Source organism: Acinonyx jubatus, chromosome B1 (assembly GCF_027475565.1).
Source record: "Acinonyx jubatus isolate Ajub_Pintada_27869175 chromosome B1, VMU_Ajub_asm_v1.0, whole genome shotgun sequence".
Classification (NCBI taxonomy): domain Eukaryota; kingdom Metazoa; phylum Chordata; class Mammalia; order Carnivora; family Felidae; genus Acinonyx; species Acinonyx jubatus.
Window position 1 is genome coordinate 106,402,852 of NC_069382.1, and position 26,225 is coordinate 106,429,076.

Below are 26,225 nucleotides of genomic sequence, written 5' to 3' on the forward strand. Positions count from 1 at the left end.
ATTGTATTACAACAATAAGTTACACGTGTGCAGGGAAGGAACAAAAACAGCACATGTTTTCAGATATATCACTTGTGCTGTTGTTGTTTAAAATGTGCATTAGTTTTCTACCAACTCCCTTATAGCAGTGCTAACTCCAGAAAGACTACCAAAGAAATAAAACATTCTTGTGTCGTAAAATTATGTTAAAAATTTAATTTAAAGATGTATCTTTTATCATTTGTCTTTGAATATTATTACTTCTTAGTTCTGTGAGAAAACTACAGGTTAGTAAGTATAAATCTAGTTTTCCTCCTTGTTGTTTGTATTTATATTTGACCTGCCAGTATGGAAATAAAGCTTTTAACTGCCTTTGGCATCCCCAAGGCAAACAAACAAACAAAGTTAAAATAAAGGAATTGGATGGTAATAATATTTTATATGCTGTTAGAAAATGCTATTCTAATGGGAAAATGGTTGTGATAATTCTTAAAATCCATTCAATCATAGAAGTTAAAGTCTTCTTTTGTTCTCCTTATTGCTTTAGTTGGCAGAATTCCCAACTGCTGTCAGAACTGTAAATTTCCCGGACCCAGTAAATGCTAAGAATATGGTCTTCAATGCAAAGTTGTCTTTAAACAATTTAAACATGGCCTACACATCCTTTGCAATAAACATGAAATACAAAAGTAGTCTGCAAACCCCTGTTTTCTCCACTGTTGCGAGGTGAGAGTGGAAGGAACTGATGTCCCACTTCTCCGTTGCTGAATCCTACAAGGAATTCCTATTAGCTGACAGTGGGCAATGAACAAGGACAGGGAGAGAGCAGGGTAGGCCTAGGCTATGGCACTCAAAGATTAAATCCCAGTACTGCTAGAATCCTTCAGACAAATAAGCATCCTTTATGATTCTGGGTCAAATTTTGATATTACCAGGAGAGGAGGGGGTTTCCAAAAAGGTTAAATTTAGCACTATGATTCTAAAGCCATAGTTCATTGGCATTACTTCTCCCAGAAAAGCAGTGTCCCCACTGTCAATATTAATTTGTCATGATTTGACTGGCTAACTCTGTTAGAACTGAAGAGAAATCAATTATATATAAAATACAATGTAGTTTCTCTCAGAGTATTACCAGGGATGAGGTCTTTTCTACTTCCTCCACAAAATATTTATACCAAAGACGTTGGATAAAAACGAATGTCAATAATAGATGAAAACACAGGTGATCATAAAATAAATATATATTTTGAGGTGGTGGGCCCAGAGTCTATGACCCATTATATGAGTATCAAGCCACATACCTACTGTCCTCAGTTGAAAGTGCTTTCTCCTTCCTTCCTGTCAGATGCCTCCTGATGTCCTTCCTGCTCCTGGAGGCATGAAGGTATTGTGGCTCAGAACATAAAGGCTTTGCCTTTATGTAGCCCAGGGGAAATCTGGTACAATTCTGTGACCATTAGGGTAATTAAACATTTGTACATGTTAGTGAAATTATAATGTATTTGTTTTGCGATATTCAGCAATAATTCAAAAATGCTTCTTTATCTGTCCCCTGGATCCATCTATTCTCAACATCTCAGGGCTGTGAAACTATTAATATTCTCAGCTCTCTTGTGTGTCTCAAATCTCTCTCTCTCTCTTTCTCTCTCTCACTTGTGCATGCACATGCATGTGGGCGCACACACACACACATACACATTTCATTCTCATCATTAGTTAAAACATTTTTATGTAGGTCCCATCCTAAAAGTTATTTAGAAAGAAACTTTCTGAATTCCCTGTTCCCTCCCAGATACCCTATAATACTCAAATTTATTTTTTCTCACTGGAACATTTTGTTCCTTCCTCCTCTAAAAGTTTCTCCATTTTGAGCTTCTGTTGTTTTCAGGAGCAACTTATATCAGTTCTTCAGGACTCCCTAATCCCTCATAATTCCATGTGTTGTAATTAGTAATTAATTTTAGGGGCATTTATTAATTTTTGCCCTCCCATCTCACTAGGAGCCACCTATTCTAGATTCCTTAACCTGTGTTCCTTCCAAGGTGGTTGGTCCCCTCAGATCTGTTGTCACTTTCCTTTAACTACTCAAGCCCCTATTCACTCTTGGTGGTCATGTAAAAGTTCTGAGGATCTAAACAGGTGGGCATCTCATTAATACTTAAAGCACAGTACACTTTGCTCCTATGAGCTTAAGATATGTTAGAAAAAAATACCAATTCTCTGATGATCTGCTTAGCTTCCAGATTCCTGACTGCAATCATTACTGTTCTGCCAGCCCACATGCGTAGCTCATCTCCAGGTCTTCTAGGGCTAGGAAATCCAACAACCTTCCTGGATCCACTGTGTTAAAAAGGGGATAATTTTTCCCAGAATGGAAAATTTGATTTATGAGAACTATGAAAACCCAGTCACTTCGTGATGCCTTCTGCTGTAGCCGTTCAATCTCTGGCCCAACTCAAGCTGAAACAAGGGTCAGAGATTGCACCTCAGCATTCTGTGATACATACACTCAGTGGGTTCTATCAGCTAGTCTGTTCAGCCGAGTGCCTCAGTTATCCAATTTGATTGCCTGTTTTGCCAGGGTAGGGCATTCAAGTGGCCATCTTTCCAGATTCCTGCCCTCCTCTTTCAACCTTACTGGGAACACTTATGTTTTTAAGGCAAAACCTGAGAAAACACTTCCTCTTGGAAGCTTTCACTGGCTTCCCAAGTGTAAGTCACCCATTTTCTCATGTATTGGAAAGGCACTCTTGTCTTCTCTCAGTATGGAAACTGTCTCACTAGGTGCAAATACCTGTTTACTTGGCCCAAGTCCACACATACACTTTAGGTTTATCAAGGCCAGCAAATGAGTTTTTATTATCAAGAGTTATCACCAGGAAAAAAAAAAGATTTATTACCAGGGATTGCACAGAGTAGCACCAGTTAGCATCTGTTGAATAGTTTTATTGAATTGAATTGACTTGAATATAATATTAAGTGACACCCACCACGTTCAGGTATTGTGCTGGATGCCCTTGATGCTTTAGCCTCTCACCTGACTCCAGGAGGGAAATTGAGCCATTGGTTTCTGAAGTTCTCGCCCATCTTGAAGTACAGTATCATTCCCTTCAGATGCCTAGTTTTGTCATATCTTCGTACAGCCACCTGTGCGTTTTTTGCATTTTTTGTATGTTATGCTTCTTCTGTGGTATCTTTCATATTTCTTCTTCAAGTAAACTGACTTTTTACCATATAATAAAATAATTTAAAGCAGAAACTTTGTATCATCCTATACAGGAGAACTGTTACTGCAATTCAAACAGAAAAAAATGTAAAAAATACATTGAGGACAAAGATAGCTATATCATCAGTCTGCTCACCTTTGCCTATGCACAAATATTAAATCAGATGTTTAGGTAAATGGAACCATGAAGACTAATAAAAGTATACTTATATCGTTGCCACATGAAATACACCTAATTGATTTTAAGGAAATCGTTTTGACACCAGAAAAAAATTGGCCTTGTGAATATTACTTTTTGAACAAAAATTTTGCTAAAATAGTAATTGTATCTCCTTTGTTGTCATATATAACCTTTTGCCTCTTTTTTTGTAACAGGAACCACTGCACTTTACTTATTCCTTCTTATGCACCCTTCCATCATCAGCAATCTTCCCAGCCCCAAAACATTTGAAGAAGTGCAATTCTTTAATGGCAACAACTACCACAAGGGAATTGATTGGTAAGGAAAATAACAAAAAATAAAGTCCATTGTTAACAAATGCTCAATCACAGCAGAGCAATTATAGATGTATGCATGGCATCTACATAATTACAGCATAAATTTGTTATGCTCAATTCTACCATAGTGAATTAGAAATTAATTTATAACAACGATATGTTTAATCAGTGTTGCCTATAATTTGATTTGGACAGTGCAATAATGATAATATTTTTCTGGTAAATTAATATGATTGCATAAAGAACGTTATGGGATATTTTGTCAGAATTATTCATAAGGATATTTAAAATTCTGCTTAAGCATATTATTATTTTACTGTGCCTAGAATTTTTTTAACTAAATACATAATCTGTCTTCACAAATGACGCTTAAGGAAACAAATAAATAAGTTGTTTTATTTTCTACTCTGTGACATGTATCTTTATTAACCACATAGACTGTAGAATGTTGTATAATAATATAAGCTGATATTTGTCATGCAAATAATAACAGTGCATTTCCAAAACCATATTAATGCTAGTCACACACATGCATAAAAGGAATATTACTTTGCATTTAATAAGTTATGAAAAATTTTAAAATCACAATATTTTCCCTGAACTGAAATAGAATAAACCTGATATTACAACTTATCTTTACTTTGGAGCTTTATCCTAGCTTTTTTGCAATTTCTAAGAAAACATGTCTCTGATTCCAATTTCCAGTTATATGAGACAAATCTCCCCCAAGGGAAATGCCCCTATATGCATACCTCTGCATTGTGTAACTTTATGTCAACACTGCACATAAACCTGTCCTCAACAAGAGGCTTCTTCTGTTTAGACCCAGCTAGGGTTAGAGTGGGGGAAGGGCAAAGGCAGGGAGCCCAGCTGCACCTAGGATATCACTGTTCTACCTTACTTTTAAAAGACTAAATGAATTTTGGAAGTGCATGCAAGTTACTAAAAGCATAACAGCAATTTTCACTTATCTGTGAGCTCAAATGTAACACAAATTGTTAAGCAGGAATATAGATGAGACTTTTCACCACTTCACATTTGGGAAACATAATAACAAATGTCAAAGAGGAAAATAACTGTCTTATATGAATTCTTAATTGCTCTCATTATTTATTTCTAAAACATTTGAGGGTTAGAGAAGTGATGAGCTGTAAGGAGGATTACACACATAATTAAAGCCTTGCACTGAGTTAACCTCTGAACATATTGATTCCATAATCTACACACAGAGGAATGTTCCAACAGCATATGGAAGAGTGAACCTACTGAGGCACCACGGGATCAACTGGCAAGAAATATCCTCTTAATTACTCTAGATAGACTATAATGTGTTCTCACTGCTACACATACTACAAATTATGCAAAAGTTAAAAAGGAGGAGAGCAGCTATGCCTTAATCTGTTTAGGATTTTATAGCTATTCTGACTTACACATCTTCCTTTCTTGTGTACTTTCATCTCAAATTAAAAATTTTGTATTCAAGTTTGCAAACATGCATTTACTATTTTAAAATATTTACTAGGCAATATTGTGTAATTTTCTGTGTGCCAAGGGTAAACTTAATTTTTCTGAATTTGGCTTTTAATAACACAGAGTATCAACCCAAATCTAAAGGATTTCCCTCTGTGCTTAACAACCTACCTATTTCCAGGTGCATGGGTGGCTCAGTCAGTTAAGTGTGGGATTCTTAATATCTGGCATAGGGCTCAGGTCATGATCTCCCAGTAGTGACATGGGGCCCTGTGCTGAGCGTGGAACCTGCTTGGGATTCTCTCTCTCCCTCTTTGTCTGCCTCTCTCAAAATAAATCAATAAACTAAAAAAGTCCACCTATTTCGTCTCATTCCTTCCCCTAATAGCTCATTAGGACAATAACATTTTGAGTTGTTTTTCACATTCAAAGTGTATACAATAGCACAATTTCAACTATTGTAACACTAATAATTAGAAATCAATATAAATGAATGTAAAAATGTTCAATTATTTAATATCCATAGCATGTTAGAGAAAAACTTAGAACTCAGATTAATTAATTATCTTTCTCTGCCTTCAGGTATATGGACTTTTTCCCTACTCCATCCAACATTACAAGTGACTTTCTATTTGAAAAGAGTGCTAATTACTTCCATTCAGAAGAAGCTCCCAAGAGAGCTGCATCTCTGGTCCCCAAAGCCAAGATCATCACCATTCTCATCGACCCCTCAGACAGGGCATACTCTTGGTACCAGGTATGAAGCAGTAAAAAATACTGTTGTAAATATTTGGCCATAGTTTACATGTAAGCAATGATGAATACCAAAATGAAGTCTAGATGCCCAGATGTATGAAATGGTCAAATGTTATAGAACTAAACAAGCAAACAAACAAACAAACAAAAAAAAGAAATAATGAAAAAGAAAAAAAAGAAAAAGAAAAGAAATTATAAGAAATAAAATCTGAATATTTAATTCATGTCAAGTCAAGCAAGGAATTTCAGGCATAAAATAATAGAAAACATACATCAGAAAATTAATAGATTTAAATAACATAAACATGTGAAATATTAGTCTACCACAACTAACAAAATTAAAAGTACACATCTAAGTAGAGCAACTTTAATAATACATGGTAAATGGTTTAGTGCCCTTAATTTGTAAAAAAAAAAAAAAAGTTTCTGTAAATTGGTAAAAATAAAAAAGCATAATATCTCAGTAGAAAAGTGAGCAAATAAACAGGATGCATAGACATTTCACATACACAAATACACTCAAAAGCAACTGCTCAACTATTTATATGAAAATGATCAACTCAATTAGGGATCAACAAAATATAAATTAAAATAATACTCTTTGAATATCATCTCAACAAAAATCTAATGTTTGTTCACTCTCCTGGCAAAGGTGTGATGGTAAAGACATTCAAACATTGAGATAGAAGGGTATAGATGGAGGTCTTTTCTAAAAACGAATTTGGCAATAATTATCAAAATAGCTTTATAAAGGTCCTTTTGTGTTATGGATCCTCTTCTAGAATGAATCATAAAGAAAAGTTCAAAGGGATGTACAGACACTTACCCCTTTATATTTCACAGTACTACTCAAACAATAACAACAAAAAAAGGAAACAAAAATACCCAACAATATAGATTTGTGTCACACTGAAATGCAATATTCTGCAACTACACTTAATGATGGTTCTAAACAATCGAATATGAATTAAAACATTGTGTCCACTTTAAAATGTGGCTAGATATTAATCAAATAATCACAAAGATATATAATTAGAAGTTTTGAATGCTCTGTGTGGAAATTTGTACGGTGCTAGGAGAGTATTGGTTCAAGCGATAAGCTTTAGATTTAAAACTGAAGAATGATTCAGTATAAACTGAGTGGGGATAGAGGGGGAGCACATTTAAAGAACTAAGGAAACTTCTGTGTGGCTAGGGAGGAAAACCTGTGGTGGAGACCTGTGGAAGATGAGTCTGAGACGTACACAGGGGCTGGAAATCAGGTGGGGAGACCGTGTGACTGCTATTCTCCAAGTAACTGAAAGCCTTTGAGAAGTTAAGCTGGTGTGTGACCACCAGATTTCCTTGTAGAAAGCAGGCTATCTGCTATTTGAAGAATGGAGTGGAGTGGAACAGAAGACTATTCAGGGAAATGGGGTAGAGGCTGTTGCAATAGTCCTGCTGAGAAATGAGGTAGCACTGACAGAGAGTAAGTAGAAACTGAGTGAAGTATAAAGTATCAAGAGATGGTAGGGATTAAAATCAGTTTACCCTGGTGAGAAAACAGTGTCAGCGTGAATCAAATTTCTGATGTGGGCAACTGGATGCTGAGTATATATTCCCCAAACAATAGAAGCACTGAAGAAGGATACAGGACTGGTTGGAGGGGGAAGTGCTAATAACGTGGTACAAATGGTGATCATGACGTATGGAATCACTGTTGTACTGAAAGGAACAGTAAAGCTAGTTAGCAGGCTCTCTGGGGAGAGGTCTGAGCTGGAGACAGAAATTTGTGAATCAGAGGCCAAAAAAGCCACCAAAGTGGTGAAATTCTAAGGAAAGGGTTTAGAGAAGAAAAGTATAGAGAACGATCAGGCAGCCCGAGAGATAAGAGAATACAGCCAGAGGAACAGAAGAAAGAAATCCAGGAATGTGGTGACACTGAATACAGGGGAGCAAGGACTACCAAATAGAGGAGGTGAGCAGGTGACACCAGTGTCAAACAGCTACTAAGAAATTAGACAATTAGGCAAAACAAGGCCTGAATTATTTTCACTGAGTTGAAAGACATGGAGAGAAGTGGAGCCTTTAACAACCGAATGAAAAGAGCAAACCCAGATGGATTTGGTGAAGGAAAGTCTAAGTAGGAGGTAGAAACAGAAATGTGATTTCAAAGGGGAAAAGAAACAAGACACACGCTTGTTATAGAGAAGTTAAAGTGAGTTCAAGGGAACCATCCTCTATGGTGGTAATGATGTGGATTACGTGGTGTTTCCAAAAAAGGAGAGATGTGTAAGGCCTGGGGGAGAAACCGGGAATCAGTCCTGTCAGGATCCTGAGGGGCCAGGAAGGGATGACTATAGGAACTAGCTTAGATGTGAGGGAAGGACTCCATGAGACCCTTCTGGCAGCTGCTGGAGTCTATGGGTCCCTTTTCACACATTTTTTTTCAGTTTGTTTGTTTGTTTGTTTATATGAGAGATAGAGAGAGGAAAAAAAACACAAGAGGGAGGAGGGGCAGAGAGAGAGAGAAACAGAGAAAGAGAATCCCAAGCAGGCTCCGTGCTGTCAGCACAGAGTCCAACACGGGGCTCGAAGTCACAAAAGGTGAGATCATGACCTGAGCCGAAATCAAGAGTTGGATGCTTAACTGAGTCACCCCTCAGAAATATGCTTTAAAAGCATATAACTATGTAGAATTACAGAGAAACAACTTTCTTGAAATATAATTGTCAAAGTAATTTTTAATTCCGTAACAAATATTTCTTGAAAAATTAAATGGCAGGATCTAATGGTGAGACTAATGCTTCTGTAATGTTGAAGTAGGATGAGCATAAACAACATTTTGATGTATCTGAAACACCCGTAATGTGATCTAAAAATAACTTATTTTTATTGGTAGTAAAATCATAGGTAAATTAAGTGCAAAATTTCATTTAGAAGTTACTGAAAATAAAGAGGCTTTTTTTTTTCCCAGACCCAGGTTCAGAAACTCTCTGAATTATATCAGTGGGCCTCTGGTTAAGAATCCTTCCATTTCTGGGGTGCCTGGGTGGCTCAGTTTGTTAAGCGTCTGACTCTTGGTTTCGGCTCAGGCCATGATCTCATAGTTCGTTGTGAGTGTATGTTCAATGCATATATAAATTAATGCCCAAATAAACAAGACTAAAAGGGAATGTTTAAAGAGCACACAAGTAATTTTTTTGTTAATTCTTTATTCATTTACTTTTTATCCATTCTACATTTCTTATTCGTTCTTTTTTCTTGACTTTCTTCAATAGACATATGTGGCCAAGTACAAATAATAATGGACAAGAAATCATGACCCTGTACATTGGGATTGCTGGTGGTTGGGGATCCAAGCTGAACACCGGGATTGGGAGCAACATCCAGTTATTATGATTAGATCCCATGAGTCACTGTTTCCTTTAAGATATAAAAATGTTCCTTTCTCACTTTATGAAAATTCACATTGCAACACAAGATACACTTACTTTTTAAAAACATTGTGACAAAAACATTAAAATATGAAGCCTTAATTAAAAATTTTGAATGCAAGTCCTGGGGGCAAAATGTTGCACATTCTCCTAGCAGAATCCATGGAGCATTTTTATATGAATCTTTTTTTACATGGATTAAACTATTTAAATAAAAGAGAATCTGTGCCTGCTTCTTCAAGTAAATGTTTTGAACATACACACTTGAAAGGAATTATATTTTATGATATTTTATTGCCATATTGCTAAGACTAGGGTCCCCCGACTGCCCCACATTTCAAAAGAATACAGCGTGTTACTGAGCTAGCCCTGTCTATTCAGTAAATACCGTAAATCCAAAGCTCAGCAGGTGTAATTCAGAAACTCCTACAAATGTCACCTGCCACTGTAATTTCTACCCCACATCTTTATAATGGGCCTCACAGAGAAGCTATAGTTGATTTTTTTCCAGAAAATTTGCTCCTTTGTGACTTCTGGTCATATTTCTATGCTAATCTTCTTAGTTGCAGGAATATAAAGAAAAGTTGGTGTTAAACTTTTATAAATCAATATAGGCAGATTAAGTACAGTTCCATATTATCACGGTTTAAAATAGAAATTTTAGCATTAACATATTTTTATGTTTCTTTATTTATAGTATGTGGTTTCTATACATTATGTCAATTCTATGTATTATGTAGTCTCAGTGTACTCAGCATAATGCATATACATATAAGAATGTCAATAAATATACAAAAATGAGAGGACTTCAAAAGTTTTATTTGTTCCACCAATCTACCACTCACTGTTTAACCACTTCTTAATCATCTTTACTTTTTTAATGATTTTTCTTTCTAACTCACATAGATTACTTGCTGGTACACAAATGTATCAAGTCCTAATACACTCCCATCCTCATCCTGCAGTTAATTTTCTTTGTGTTCAACTTTTAGATGTCTTGCAAAATCAATTCATCCGTTTTCACTCAAGGAAAAAAGTTCTCTTACTTTCTATGTTTATTTTTTCTACTTATAAAAATCTCTCTTGTTACATTTTAGCTTAAAATTTTCAACCATTAAAAAACAAACCCTTCATCTTTCATTCAGAACTAATCACTTATAGGTCTGGTTACCGCAGCAAATAATTTGTACCTCTAGTCAAATATATGACTTTATTACACTCTGTTAATCTATTGTCTCCCATATAAAATTTTTATTTCTTTGAAGATAGGACATTTTGCTTATATCCTTTTATCTCCAGAATCGATTGCAGTTCTTTGTTCTGGTAAGGAGCTTGTGGGTGCTTATGAAATTGTATTGACTGCTAAGGTCCTCTCTCTTTATATTGGGCTCTTGAGCTTGACTAATGATGGCTCGATAGGAAAGACGAGGAGGATTTGGTACTGAAAAGTAGTAGCGGAGGAGTACTTGGAAACTAGCAGGGTTGGACGGAAACCATCGGGAGAGCAAAAGGAAAGGATTTGGGGCAATGTCAACTTCCTTGTGACACTTAAACAAGCATTAGGAATAGACATCTGCTTTCTCTGTACTCATAGCATCTGCTACACAGCGGTCGTGGGGAAGTGTCAGAACCTGCAGGAGTAGCTGTATTAAAACAATGAGCAAAGTAAAGTGTGAGTCTACTCCTGCCAATCTAAATCTCTTTCACTGGGCTTGATTTGTCTAGTCCCTGACATCTATTCACTTTAATCAGACCCATCAAGAAAATCCTGTATTCTGTCTCTTGCCTTGAACCTAAACATTTTAGACATGAAGACAACCACAGATGTATGTATATACGCCAAAGCCTGAGTTTTAATATATGCATTCTTCCCCCTATTTTTTCATTCTAAAATTAATTTATCATTTTTCATTACTTTTTGGAAATAAAAGACACACATATACATACATCAAACACACACATGCACACATACCCGTGCAGGCATTAAAAAAATCAATTTTACAATTGACTTTCTTGTTAAAGCACCAACGATCTCATGAAGATCCAGCTGCCCTGAGGTTTAATTTCTATGAAGTTATTACCACCGGACACTGGGCCTCACCAGACCTGAAAGCTTTGCAAAGGAGATGCCTCGTACCTGGATGGTATGCAGTCCACATTGAAAGATGGCTAACTTACTTTGCTACTTCTCAGGTAAAGTCCTAAAATTAATTTCTTCTGTTTATTATATCTTGGTTGTATTGCACTTGACAAACAAAGTAAGAAATAACATTGCCACAGATAGCAATTTATAATGAGACAATCATACCTACAGAAGATATGTGGATGTTTACATTTTTTAAAATGTTTATTTATGTATTTTGTGTGTGAGAGAGAGAGAAAGAGTAAGCAGAGGAAGGAGAGAGAGAGAGGGAGAGAGAGAATCCCAAGCAGGCTCTGTGTTGTCAGTGCAGAGCCTGACACAGGGCTCAGTCTCACAAACTGTGAGATCATGAACTGAGTCAAAATTAAGAGCTGGATACTTAACCGACTGAGCCACCCAAGTGACCCAATTGTTGCATTGTTTAATGTCAATAATAGTTTTAAAATGTTAAGTGGCTGTGAAACATACTCTTGGGATCTTCTTTGGGATAGTAGCTGGTCTCAAAGTGCTAAGTCATCATACGGAAGACATCACGTGTTTCATAGGCAATAACTCAACTACTAATAGAACAGCCTGTTAGACAATACCTTTATGGAATACCATGTGCAGATACTCTGACATCTGTCCTGTAGGACTTTTATAAGGAAAGAAAGTCATGCTTTAGACTGCCAAAATGGAAAATGCTGTAACAGCTCCAGGAATGTGGGATAGAACATGAGGTAAGGATTTGAAGAAAGCATATTGCTTATATTCTTTACTCCAGATCAGGTCACAACTGAAACCTCAGTTCTCTGTCATTGTTTATAAGGAGAATAGATGAGTAATTTTCATCTGTATGCCATTTCTAAGGCTTTCACTCCAAGGTTAGTTCATGGGATTCTGTAAGCTGGATAATTATCTGATTACATGACAGATGGAAAATCGAGTTTCTACTGAGCTACTAAATCAAGAGAGTCTATGTTTATTTCTGATTAACAATCAAGTTAGTTAAGGGTTATAAATGATGCCTATGGCAAACTTTAGTTGTTGTTTATTTGGAAGGACACAAGAATAGTAAATATTAAAATGTGTTCTAAGTGATGCATATTTTCTTCCTATTCACACTGACCTAATTGATTAATGTCATACCAGGTCAAGTGGGGCAGCTCAGTCTATTTAATTTAGTTTTGTTCTTCACAAAGTGACTATTTTTTACTTTATAGTTGCTAATTATTGATGGACAGCAGCTGAGATCTGACCCAGCTACTGTGATGGATGAAGTCCAGAAGTTTCTGGGAGTTACACCTCTTTATAATTATTCTGAAGCACTAACGTGAGTCTATTCTCATGCTTGGTTTCATTTCCATTATTTGCCATCATAAATTATACTGGTAGGTGTGTATATAGCATCATTAATACTAGCTATGAATTTATACATCATTATGCTACTCAAAAGCAGTCAAAGGAGTATCCTCATTATTCACGTAGTGTCTTCCTTTTGAATACCACAAATATTGTATTTTACAAAGTGCTAACCTTTAGGCATTTTATAATTCCCCTCTTTGTGAGCTTTTTCCCAATGTATGTTTGGTTAAGTACATTGTTAGATGCTTACTCTGTGCAGAAATTGTCCCAGAAACTGAGGTTAAAAAAGCAAAAAAAAATATAGTCTCTTCCCCCAAGTAATTCACAGGTTAGAAATGAAATGCTGATGGCCATTGTTAACTCTGTGAAAATGAGCAGTATTTCGGGCAGAATTGGGAAAAGGATAAATTCATGTTTTACTTTGCATTTATTAAATTGTGTATAACAAAATATAATCACATCTATTTTTCCTGTTATCTACTGTTGCATGACAGACCATCCCAAAACCCACCAGCATATTACCACAGCCATTTTATTATGCTCATAGATTCTATTGGCTGGGAATTCAGACAGGACACAGCCAGAACAGCTTATCTCTGCTCATAATACCTGGGGACACAGTTGGGAATGTGACTATTTGGGTATGAATCAAATGGCTAGGGACTCGAATCTTTGGAGGCTTCACTTTTTTAGTCCTATCTCTGGCTCTTGGACGGGGAAGGCTCAAAGGCTGAGCTTAATGGGATGAGACCTCTTTGTGTGGCATTGCTGCAGTGTAGTGGCTGTGTTCTGAGAAGGAATGATTTGTCAAGGGAGTGTGATCCAACACAGCCATGGCCTTCTCTGACCTAGCCTCGCAAGTCGCAGAGCATCATTTATACTTCATTTTATTGATCACAACCAAGACACTAAAGCCGGTACAAATCCAAAGAAAGGGAAATGGGCCTCTCCCTCCGATGCAGAGGGGCAAGGGCATTCTACAGAAAAGAATATGGGAGGGGAGATATTGTTGCTGTCATCTTAGAAAAATAAAACCATATACTTGGGTAATTAAAAATGAGGGGGGGGGGAGGTAAAGAAGCAAAATAACAAACAAAACCTCCAAGAAGCCAAACAATATTTTAAAAGGGCATGTACTTGACTACCTCACAAGGCCTGATACAAAGCCTATTAAATTTTAGACAAAATTCTAACAAGCCTGATTATATAATTTCCCAGTTCACAGCAGATTAGAATCAGCAATTAGACAATTAGAGAGGGTAATGGAAGGACAGGAAAAGCAGTAATAAGATTGGGTTGTTCCTTATGCACTCAAACAAGTCTAATGAAGTTTTTACCTACACTTGGAAACAATAACAATACAAGGCATGCCCCTGTTGATTAAGTAGACAAAGCTTCCTATATTACATTTTACATTAATAGTTATTGACATTAGCTGTCTTCCCATACCTCCCTGCAGTAGTTTAGGGAATGGTTCTATCTTGTTTACTGCAAATAGTTGCTTGTGGTTCAATAAACCTGTAAAATCATACTTTTTAAGAAGAGATTGCAAACAAGTACAGAATGTATGGCTTTTAATATGTCTCACATCACAAAAATTAATAACTATAGTGATGTTCACTGTAATAAAAGAAGTCATATGGCAACCAATTCATGTCCTCAGAGTTGTCTAACAGTTATTTGAAAAAGGCTTTGCATCTTCATTTCACAATTTCATGCCTACTAAAATAAAACTGTAAAATAATGAATTCATATAACTTAGAAAAAATAAATGTCCTTTGTTATAGTATATACCATCAATGCAATAAACGAAACCAGGACAGCAAAATAATATGGAGTCAAGGTTATGACAACCCTATCTAAAAGAATGACTTTCAATATGGCTCTTCTTGCTCAAGTTGTATTCAGTTCTGCCTCACAACAGCTGCTGTGGAGAACAGGAAGAGACTGTGCCCCATCCTGGGACCTCCACACACCTGAGAGCAAAGGAGATGCTCTCAGCGTGTGTATAAATATCTTGGCTTTGTTGCAAGAACTGTATTTTACCTTAATGCAGTTAAATATTCTCATCCTGAGGCAGAAATGCTGTTTAGGGGAACAGTTATGCCGACTTCCCCATCTCATTTTGCAGAGCATGCTGAATTGTTTTTCCTCTTGGGAAATTAATGAAAACTAGAGAAAGGACTGTGATAGGCAAGGAGCAGATTGAAAAGTCCAGATTGGAAATGATTCTGTCTTCCTTTTATTCATTTAACCAGTGATGTATTTAATTTTAATTGATAACATGTACTAGGACAACCTGGACTGCAAGGATCAGGTCTCTAATAATAGGTTGGGCAGGGAACTGTGAAGAAAATTTCCCTCTCCCCCTAAATGAGTTCACATATGTGCAGAGGCAAATTGCAGGTGCACCGGTATTATAGGAATGGGCCCAGGGCAACAAAATATTCTGCAACTAATTAACTTTACATCCCAGTCAATTATGCTTCATCCTTCTAAAACATCTGCTGAGCAACAAAAATGCAAACCTTTTCGATGTTTTATGCATGCAGCAAGTCCCATAGCAATAAATTTAAAATTTCTCTTCTTATTTGTTTATTCTTCCATTTTTCCTATCTTGTTAGTCCTAAACAAAAGTTCTTATATATCTGAGTTTAAACAATTAGGCCACGCATCCTTTCTTTTGTAACTTTGTGCAGCCATGGGAACAAAACATTAGAATTTTTTTAAAAGTATAAGGACCTGAATTATCCCATAGGATCATTTGCCTTTAGCAAAAGAAATGAAAAGTTGTCTAATCTTTCACTTGCCACTTGCATAGCCTGTGCCTCATATTGTCTGAAAAAAATATATAATAAATTATATTTTTACAATTCAGTTTCCTCCCTAAAAAGTGTAAATATTTTGAACTTTAAAATCTATAGCACTTTTCCAAATTAGAAGTTTTAATTCATGTTTATATTCACAAAAGTATACTTACATTACATTTAGTCATTTTAATATATACCATTGAATGATTTCAAAGAAATTTGTTAATATATTTTGATAAAGAAATCATATTAATAAGTAAATAAATATTTTAAAGGTCCTGCATATATGGGTTATCATTTTGATGATTGGTCCTTGATCTTTTATGAATGAATAGGTAAAATATGGAACTTAAGTTAATAATTTCAACCTAAGATTGGATTAAATATTTATGGGGTTTTTTTCATTACAGTAGAAATATTAAAAAATATATAATAACATATAGCTTATATAATCTCAATTAGACTTTCAAACCAATTCAGTGAATATGTGTAGTACTGACTTAAATTAAGTTGAAACAATGGGCATACCAAAGTAAGTTATCTTTCTTTCTTTTTTAATGTTTATTTATTTATTTTGGGACAGAGAGAGAGAGAGAGTATGCAAGTGGGGGAGGGGGGCAGAGAGAGAGGAAGAGAGAGAATTCCAAGCACTGTCAGCACAGAGCCTATGCAGGGCTATATCTCACAAACTATGAGATCATGACCTGAGACAAAATCAAGAGTTGGATGCTTAACAGAATGAGCCACCCAAGTGCCCCCCAAAGTGCATTTTCTTTATACAATTGGTGAGGCTCTCTCACTCAAAATTATGTATATAAGTTATAATGATTATATTTTTACAATTACTTACATTTTGCACTTTTTTAGGTTTGATCCCCAAAAGGGCTTTTGGTGTCAGCTCCTGGAAGGAGGAAAAACCAAATGTCTTGGAAAGAGCAAAGGCCGAAAATATCCACCCATGGATCCAGAGGTAATACTTTCCTAATTTCTGAAATACTCTGGTAAAACTTGTGCATAAAACTGTTTCAAAATGAGTGACAATAAATTTGCTTCCTTTGTCTTCTCTTTCTTTGCTATCAATGTTTTATATATTTAGACTATAGATAGATTGACAAAGATTAATAATTGATAGATATCTGTAGAAATTGTTTACCATTAGGGTACAACTGAAAGGTAAATACTTAGTGAACAGTAACACTTTTCCAAATGTGTAAAGTACTTAAATGAATTGTTTACTAAACAAGTGATTTCAGATAAAATACATAAACATTATTATTATATATTAAATATATGTATACAATGCCTATACCATGCATGAGTTAAGGAATGGAAAGTAAAGGGTTCTGATTACCAAATAGAACATGTGAGTGGGGAGGTTTCTCCACACCAGTCAACACTCAGACTCCAGCTGGGTATTTTACAATTCAACTCATTTCTAACACTATCTACCCAGATATAGCATAAGATCCCACAGGTTAAGGGCTCAATTCTATAAGACTGTTTCTTCACCCTCCCAACTTCAGATCCCAGTTGCAAGCCCAGGTTGTCACCTGTGCTTCTGATCAACCAGCTATAGATTGAAAATTTCATTGGCTTCCTCCTTGCTACGATGACTCACAGAATTTGCGAGGGACTTGTTCACAAATTTGCTTTGTGACAACAAAGCAAATGCTTTTTGCTACATTTAATGTAGCAAAATTTGCTACAGGGACTCACGGAACTCATAGAAACATTACTGACCAGGTCACGTGTTATTTATAAAGGAATATAACTCAGGAATAGCCAGATGGAAGGGATGCATAGATCAAGGTATGGGGAAAGCCCTCCTCTATGAATGAGCCACTCACCCCAAATCTCCATATGTTCTCCAAACCCAGTCCTTTTTGGGTTTTTATTGGAGGTTTCATTACATAGACACAATTGTTTAAATCATTAGCAAATGGTAATTGTTGATTCACCTCCAGGCCCTCTTTCCTAGGAGGTCAGCAGGGTGGGACTTAAAGTCCAACCTTCTAATCACATGGTTGATTCTCCTGGCAACCAGCCCTCATCCAGGTGGGGGGTCTAGAAGCTACTTAGTTAACATAACAAAAGATACCTTTATCGTTCTTTCATTTAGGAAATTCCAAGGATTTTAGGAGCTTTGTGCCAGCAGAAGGGGTAAGGAACAAAGATATATTTTATAATATAAATCACAATATCAAAGTGAGGATACAGGATAAAATAGTTTGGAACCCAGATTTATTATAGGAGGGTAAATTAATTGTTTTCATTGATTTATAATAAGATACATAAAACAACGACAAACTACAAAAGCAGGAAAAAATTTTTCTTAATAGATAGAAGTGATGGTATGAAGAGGTAGACTAGGGTTGGGCAGCCAGTTATCAATAGCTGAGCCAGATGTAATGAGTATCTGTCTCAAGACAAGGTAGGCAAAGGGAGGCTAGAAGTGATTCAGGTATTACTATGGAAATAGAAGTACCAGAATGTCCTTCTTAAACTATACCTGTGAAATCTGTAACTTCAAAAGGGTTTCAGAAATCACTTTAATGCCAAGAAATCAGCGTAAGGTTCTCACTACTTCTATAAACATCTTATCCAGAATTTGAAGTGTTTACAATCTGGTTTAAGGGAAGAAATGTAATGAAATGCCTGATGGATGGTACAAGACAAAATGTAGTTGTCTTAAGTCCATTTCCACGGTATACACAAAAGTTGCCAAGGGAGTTTTATGAGGGAAAAGACTCATTTGTGTTAAAATATTGGAAAGGGCTTAAGAGAGATGGCGTAACTTTGACCAGATGGAAAATAATGTTTGGATCATTGCTTGCCTATAGTGACACAGAAGTGTTCATATCTACTATTTTATCAGAGACACAAAACAATGTTCTTTGGGTTATAATATGAAGTAAGTGACATATGAGAGAAAGCCCAATTATAAATTTTCTGTTTCTCAGAAATAAAAGAAAACATAAACTAAGAATACGGATATATTTGAGAATTCTTTTTTTTAACCATTCATCTAAAAAGGGCCATCATTCCAGCTTGACTAAGAATTTAAGAATCACAATAAAGTTCATTATAATGATTATTATAATGAGATATCATAATATTTTTGAAGTAAAAACTCCTGTTGTTTTGAAAGTATCAGTTTTTGTCCTGAATAAACATAGAAAATATTTTTAAAAGTTGCAAGTCATGGGGCGTCTGGGTGGCTCAGTCGGTTAAGCGGCCGACTTCAGCTCAGGTCACGATCTCGCGGTCCGTGAGTTCCCCGTCCCTGAGTTCGAGCCCCACGTTGGGCTCTGGGCTGATGGCTCAGAGCCTGGAGCCTGCTTCCGATTCTGTGTCTTCCTCTCTCTCTGCCCCTCCCCCGTTCATGCTCTGTCTCTCTGTCTCAAAAATAAATAAACATTAAAAAAAATTTTTTTTAAACAAAAGTTACAAGTCATTTCTTTAATCATGAATTTCAGCATGTATGATTATTTATGTTCACATTTTATGCTATGGCCAGTTTTACAGAAAATGATCAATTTTAAAGGAAACATATGTGTTTCTAGTTCACTTTTGTGGATTTGGTACCACAACGGCTCCCTACTTCATTCTTCTTTAGTGTCATTACCTCTCATCAGCTTTTCTCCTTGCATAGCAATACAATTAAGAATTGCCTTAATGGTATATAATCCAGAAAAGATATACCTGGACCGACTTTTATTTTATAGCTACAGTTCTGCCAAATCTTTTCAAAAGGTAATAATGAGTAGTATCTGAACAAAAATACAAAGAAATGCATCTTTGTAGACACCTATATGGTAAGAGACTTTAAGAAATCTAGACTGCATCATTTTAATGAATAACTTCCTTCAAGTTGTTTGTGTTTTTGTTTTGTTTTTGCTTTTTGCTTTTCAGTCTAGAACTTTCCTCTCTAATTACTACCGAGATCATAACGTGGAACTGTCCAAACTGCTACATAGACTGGGGCAGCCTCTGCCATCCTGGCTGAGACAGGAGCTGCAGAAAGTGAGATAGCACTGGAGACAAGAACCAAGGCTGGAAGGATGCTTCCTTTTACTATTAAATAGAAAAACAAACCCCACAACTTTTGTCCCCTTAATGCACTTGTGACTGTCAACAGAAGACTGTGTGAATAAATTTCCTTCTATCTTTTTCATAAAATGAAATTGGTTATATATGCACGCATTGGCAATTACTAGCATCCGTCCCTATGTGAGCTTCTGGGAAGTAATGTGGGGTTTTGTGGCATTATCCAGTTTCCAGGGTGGGTATCATGACACAGCCCAGTTCCTCTGTTAACCATAAGGTTCTAGAAACTCTACATAAGACTGGGAACCCTGATTATATGCAAGTGACAAATGAGAATCTTGAGGAAAAGATAAGAACAGAGATATCTGTAAATGAAGTTAGCAGTAACCCAGTATCTGAGTAAGGGCTTGCATTTTCTCTTTGCTAATTTAAAAACAAGTTTGCTTTTGTGGTGAGAAGAAATGCTATGATCCCATACTCTTATTTTGAGCATTTATTATTTATGGTAGTCCACATATTTTTTCCTCCTTTTTATGAATTTCCTTGCCTTGCTAGAGAAGTTGTGAAGTTATAGTCTTCGCCTCCCCATGTGTTTTTGTCTGTTTTTCTTTGGTAAGAGAAAAGGTTTCACATCCACCAATAGTACTATTTTATCTGGCAAGGCAATCTATTCTCAGTGGATTTTGCATTATGGGTCCAACAAAACCTATCAGACATTTGGGGGAAAAGGAGTAAGGATGCATACTCTGTGTAGTGTCAACTAGTATGTAGAAGGCCATCTTTCCATGGGTCCAAAATCTTACCACACTAGTAATCTAGGTATAGCCACCTTGACAGTGATGTAGTATTTATATATTTTTTCACTATGTATGGAAGAAAAAAACTTGATTGATAAGATATGGAATGAAAACACCCAACATGAGTTTACAGGTAGTGTGGGGCACTCGTGCCTTCTATGTAGTATTATATCAATCGTTTTAAAGCATGGACTTTTCTATATGCCAATACATATACTATTGCAGAAGATTATGTTTCTAATGGCTATTATATATATACTTATATATAATATATATTATCGAAAACTTACCTCTTTAAACATTACTAATTCTCTAACCTGAACTGTTTCCCAGCCATGCCACCCAACAATTAATTTCTAGAAGAGGAGTGATGGCTCTTCCTGTCCTGGGTTACTCTCCTACGTGGAGAGGATTATCATGCTGTTTGAATTTTTTATCCCATTTTTCAATGAAGACATAGTAAGGCTTTGTTAATCTATTCAGCATGATCCATGAAGGTAAAATTTCAACAGAACAGTAAATCAGCTGCTTTGGGGACATTACCTATAGATCCATCCTTCCTCTAGAGTAATTTTTCTATAGGTTATAAATAATATTACTTTTTCCTGCAAATTGAGAAATTATGCGTAACATAATTCATTGTCTTTAAAGGAAACTGAAGATCCTTGTTTTGTTTGTTTGGTTTTTGTTGTTGCTGTTATTATTGTTGTTGTTGTTATTGTTGTTGTTTTAAGCAAGCAAATCTAATCTAATCTGAAAGAGAATCAAGAATTTTCACATATTTTATTACAAAATTCAACTTTGGATTTATACTTCTTGAAAAGTTTTATTTCCTTGTTGTTTTCCCCTTGTTTCCCCACTGTGTCTAGAGGCTTTTGATCTTTTTGAGAAAATGTGAACGTTTTTCTTGGGCATGAGTGAATAGAAATCACAAATTATTGCTTTGGTTGTTCCTGTGTTAACTTTGAGACTCAAATTCTCAAACTTATTATTACTTATATGATCATGTGCTTGAAAACATTGCATTAAGCACGTGATAATCACAATAATTGGGTATTTAGACCTCTCACATTTCATTTGTTGGTTCACTGGTTTCCTCCAGTTTGTATTCTAATATTTTCTTTTTGACTAGAGACTAACTTTTTTCTAAGTGGAGTAACAGAGATATTTATACAAAAATGGGGAGATATTTTTCATATAAAGTAAAATTTCACACAAGTCAAAATACAACTCATCACCATATCTGCAAAAATGTAACTCATTTTTGGCATTTTCTCATTTTTTCCCCTAAGTAATGTATCATTCACCTATCTACAGACATCAGAGAGCAGAATTCCCCCAAATCCACCCAGTCTCTTTCATTTCAACCAGCGTGTACCTTTTTCTTATTAAGACTGATTATGAAGAAAAAATAAATTTTAATTATATGATTCATCCTCATCTTATAGTAAACTACTTGGAGGGACTCTGGGCTTTGGGAATATTATAATAAATCAGGAAAAATCTCAGCTTTAAGAATATCTTGATTGTCCCAATTGTTACCCACTTCAGACTTCTTCAGAATTATTGAGTCAAATTTAATATATGTAATGCTTTAAAATTTTAAGTAAATTCTATCTCATGGTCTTGAATACATACTTTTTTAAATTTTAAAGAACTTCCTAAAACCTTTAAGCAAAACAATGTCTTCTCCTCTTTCCTTCTTCCAGTTGCCTAACTCACAAGTATAATCATTGATTACTTCACATTAATAAAAGCAGGAATAATATTTGATTATAAGCCTACATCAAGAGGTAATAACAAGCTTGTCAAATACCAGTCTCTAAAAATTATATTACAAATCTCATCCAAAACCAAATTTTGCATGTATTTAGCAATGGCTGCCAAAGAACTGAATAAGCAACAAGGAAGAATGCAAGTGAGAAAAATCTACAGTCCTTTTATTACTGTATTTTTTCTAAAAAAAATACTCTTATTCCATTTAGAGATTTTATTTGCCTCGATTTCAACAAATTCATTTATTTTCACCTTATGTAGTTTTTGTTCTTCTATCTCACTGTTTTAATATGACATAAAGTGCCCTTTGCCATGAATAATTGATTTATTTTCAGTTACAGAAACAATTTATAGTGGAATAATATCTTAAAAGTCTGTTTTTGGTGGCTAGAATATATATTAGCCATTTGCTTGATGGAGGTACCTCAAAATAATGTTGGCCAACTTTTGAAAAGAAAGAAATCCAGTACTCTCCCATTTAGGATTTTATCTCAACTACAGGAACACAATGTAGCCATGGGTACATATATGCACCCAGTATGTGTATATATATATATATGCAAATGAACATTTGTGTGTGTGTGTGTGTGTGAGCCAGTGAGGTGGATGGGAAAAGCAGAAAGAGAGCTCTGCATTTATTGAAATTGTGAAATAACAGATATAGTATCTTTGGTTCTTCTTCAGAATAAATACTACTACTGGTATGGCAACTAGAGTAATGTTGTTTCTCCTCTAAAATCTAAGGTTTTATTTATTTTTTTATGTTTATTTTTTGAGAGAGAGAGTGTGTGTGTGAAGAGAGGATGGGCAGAGAAAGAGGAAGACACAGAATCTGAAGCAGGCTCCAGGCTCTGAGCTGTCAGCACAGCTCAGAGCCTGATGCGGGGCTTGAACTCCCGGACCACGAGATCATGACCTGAGCAGAAGTCAGACGCTTAACGGAATGAGCCATTCAGGCTCCCCTAAGGTTTTAATCAATAGATTAAACCTTCTTTTTCCTTTCCTTTATCATCCTAGCTTCTTCTGTCTTCCTATCTCTTATCTATATACATATTCCCTAAATTCCAAACATATAAAAAGTATAACCAGGAAGTTAAGAGAGTAAACTTTGGATATCTGGGTTCTCAGGCCAGTTCTGCCTCTCATTAGCTGTGGGGCCTTGGACAATTTGTAGAATTTCCCTGAGTCACTGTTTCCTTTTCTGTAAAAGAGAGACAATAAAGTGTTACTCATTTGGTGATTGTAAGCATTATATGAAAATATATTTAAGTAACAGCACAAGGCCTGATGTAGTTATGCTGGAACATATTTGTTATAAGAATAATGTATAAGATTCAAGTCACTATCTCTTCTTTCATCAAACAAGAATATGTTTTCTACTCCCTTTAATAATAAAACATATATATCTTAAACATACAATTAATTGTATTTGGTCAAAATGGGAAACTGTCTTCTGCATAACTGTCCAAAAATGATTTTGTGCTGCTACCTGCTATTGTTCTAATCACCATTTGGAGCAAGGTAGTTCCATCTCAGTCCATCCTGTTGAAATCCCTTTCTTCCTACTGACCTCTTCCTCAGTTTATTCAGAAGAGTGTCTTCCTTGTACCCTTTCTTTATATTTCTCTTCAATTCCTTTGCTACCCAACAGATACTCTTTTTTTTTTAAGATTTATTTATTTTTCAGAGAGAGAGTACAAGCAGGGAATGGGCAGAGGGAGGGGGACAGAAGATCCAAAGCAGGCTCCACGCTGATAGCAAAAAGCCAGATGCAGGGCTCGAACTCACAAACCGTGAGATCATAGCCTGAGCTGAAATTGGGTACTCAACTGACTGAGCCCCCCAGGTGTCCCCAGTTCCTCTGCAACCCAACAGATATTCTATCAGGGATATCAGATCCAGAAGTGCAACTTCCTCAAATCAAGTAACAGTCACAAAATTTAATGGAGGTATAAATGTAACAATGAATCAATACTTAAAAGAATCTAGAGCATTAAAAATTATGAGAAAATTTCTCTGCTCCGGAAGTCTTTATCTCCATAATATCTCCTTTCTACAAATGAAGCATTTTATTATGCTTTATTTAGTATATTGTGTTATATTTTATTTGTTAATATCAAATACTATTTTTTGAAACTTTTATTGCAAATGCACAGTATCTCAGGCCCGAAATAAGACATTTACATAAATAATTTACATTCAAAAGATATTTTATTGTTTCTCATGTCTGAAGTCTTACATACTACCAAAACCCAATGCACACTAGATACTCAATAAAAATTAATTGAAATATGTTGAAATGTGTTGAGGACTACCAATACCTTAATTATTTGCCCAACCTTAGTATGTATCATTAAACATTCTGTAAGTTTACATTTCAGGTGTAGAATTTATTCATGGCTTGTGATAAATTAATGACTCCATAGACTAATGACTCCAAGATCTGTATCTCCATTCTCAAATTTACTCATGAATTCCAGACCTATTACCCACCTTAATCTGTTCATTCCCATCTAGATATCTGCCTGACACCTAAATTGAGCACATCCCTCTTAATTACTGATTGAACTCTTGCTCTTCATGGAAATTTTCTGCTTCCCTTCAATCCCCTTTTCTTTTTAAAAACTACACCTAATCAGAATAAGTTTTTAGTCCTTCTGGTAATCTTGTTCTTCCACAAGCCCAAGTTACACTGATTGTTTTCCTGAATGTCTTTCACTGAACCGTATTTGCTCAGTAAAAAATACAATGTGAGTCACAAGTGTAAACCACATGTGTAATTTTAGGTTTTTTAGTAACCACTTTAGAAAACTATGAAAAAATTAATTTGAATTCTTCATTCAATATATCCAAAATATTGTTTCAACATGCAATCAATAAAAAATTATTAATGAAATGTTCATATTCTTGTGTTCATACTGAGTCTTCAGAGTCTATATTTTACCCTTAGAACACGTAGTAATTTGGACTTGCATTTTAAGTGCTTAACAGACGTGTATAGTTGCAGGCTTCTATGGTGGATGGCACGGTTCTAGCCTCTACTTTCTCCATCTACTATTCTTGATCACTTCCTAGTCACCCCATTGGTGAGAGAAGGATTCCTGCCCTAAGATTCTAAGCGGCTGCCAAACCACAACACACAGCGTGGGACAGTTGAGATCAACAGCAGTCTATCTGTTACCTACACCCCTGGTCCGGGGAGGAGGACATTGCACACCATACACTGCCCTTGAGAAGGAGTAAACAACAAGGGAGTGAGAGACAGGTCTTATAGCACCAAGAGGAGGAGGGGGCCCCTTGTTTCCACAGGAACATGTGATTTACTTGTTTGAGTAATTCTGCAGGCTGGCAGGAAACTGAGATCTGCTACTCAGGATAAGCAGAAACGGCACTTGGGCCACTTGATGGGACAATTTGCGGGTAGGGTACCTTCCCCAAGGAGCAGAGTGGGAAGGGAACTTGTGGTTAAACCATTAAAGATGCTCTAGTTTTAGCAGATGTCCAGGCAGCACATAATAAAATCTTAACTTTAGCCTTCACCCCACACCTGTCACCACTGTTTTACTACAGCCTCTCTTCCTCTCTCCTGTAGAATTGTGTCACAACCTCTGAAATGGACCTTTCATTTCTCTCTAAATCATGCACCACACTACTGATAGAACAGTCTTTCTAATTTGTAAATAGGACCATGCTATTACTTACGTTAAAAATCTTCAAAGATTCCCCAAACCTAAAGGATATATGCAAACTCTATGACATATTCTACAAAGTTCTTTTTTGGTCCGAGGTTTTGTCTGTCTGGCTATTATTTTTTTATTATCTCTTTAAAATTGCATTCCCAATTCTAGTAACAATCAATGACAGCATTCCCCCTTATCCGCAGTTTCTCTTTTGGTGGTTTCAGTTATCCACAGTCCAGCACCACCTGGAGGCAAATGATCCTTCTTCTGATGTATCATCAAA

The 26,225-nt window shown here is 35.8% G+C and overlaps 1 protein-coding gene across 6 annotated transcripts in view; it reads left to right on the top strand.

Moving 5' to 3' along the window:
- The window catches only part of LOC106977308 (bifunctional heparan sulfate N-deacetylase/N-sulfotransferase 4), a 382,499-nt gene extending 357,424 nt beyond the window's left edge, over positions 1-25,075 (top strand). For 5 of the 6 annotated variants that reach the window (XM_053217011.1, XM_053217014.1, XM_053217012.1 and 2 more), the window contains 7 exons: positions 3,581-3,704; positions 5,756-5,930; positions 11,368-11,538; positions 12,691-12,800; positions 16,510-16,612; positions 17,762-17,802; positions 19,555-25,075. In XM_053217011.1, the coding sequence (XP_053072986.1) occupies positions 3,581-3,704; positions 5,756-5,930; positions 11,368-11,538; positions 12,691-12,800; positions 16,510-16,612; positions 17,762-17,802; positions 19,555-19,648 (818 nt within the window). In that variant the 3' untranslated portion in view covers positions 19,649-25,075. The remainder of the gene's footprint in view (positions 1-3,580; positions 3,705-5,755; positions 5,931-11,367; positions 11,539-12,690; positions 12,801-16,509; positions 16,613-17,761; positions 17,803-19,554) is intronic. The other variant, XM_053217016.1, reaches the window with a different exon arrangement.
- Positions 25,076-26,225: the final 1,150 nt, after the last annotated feature.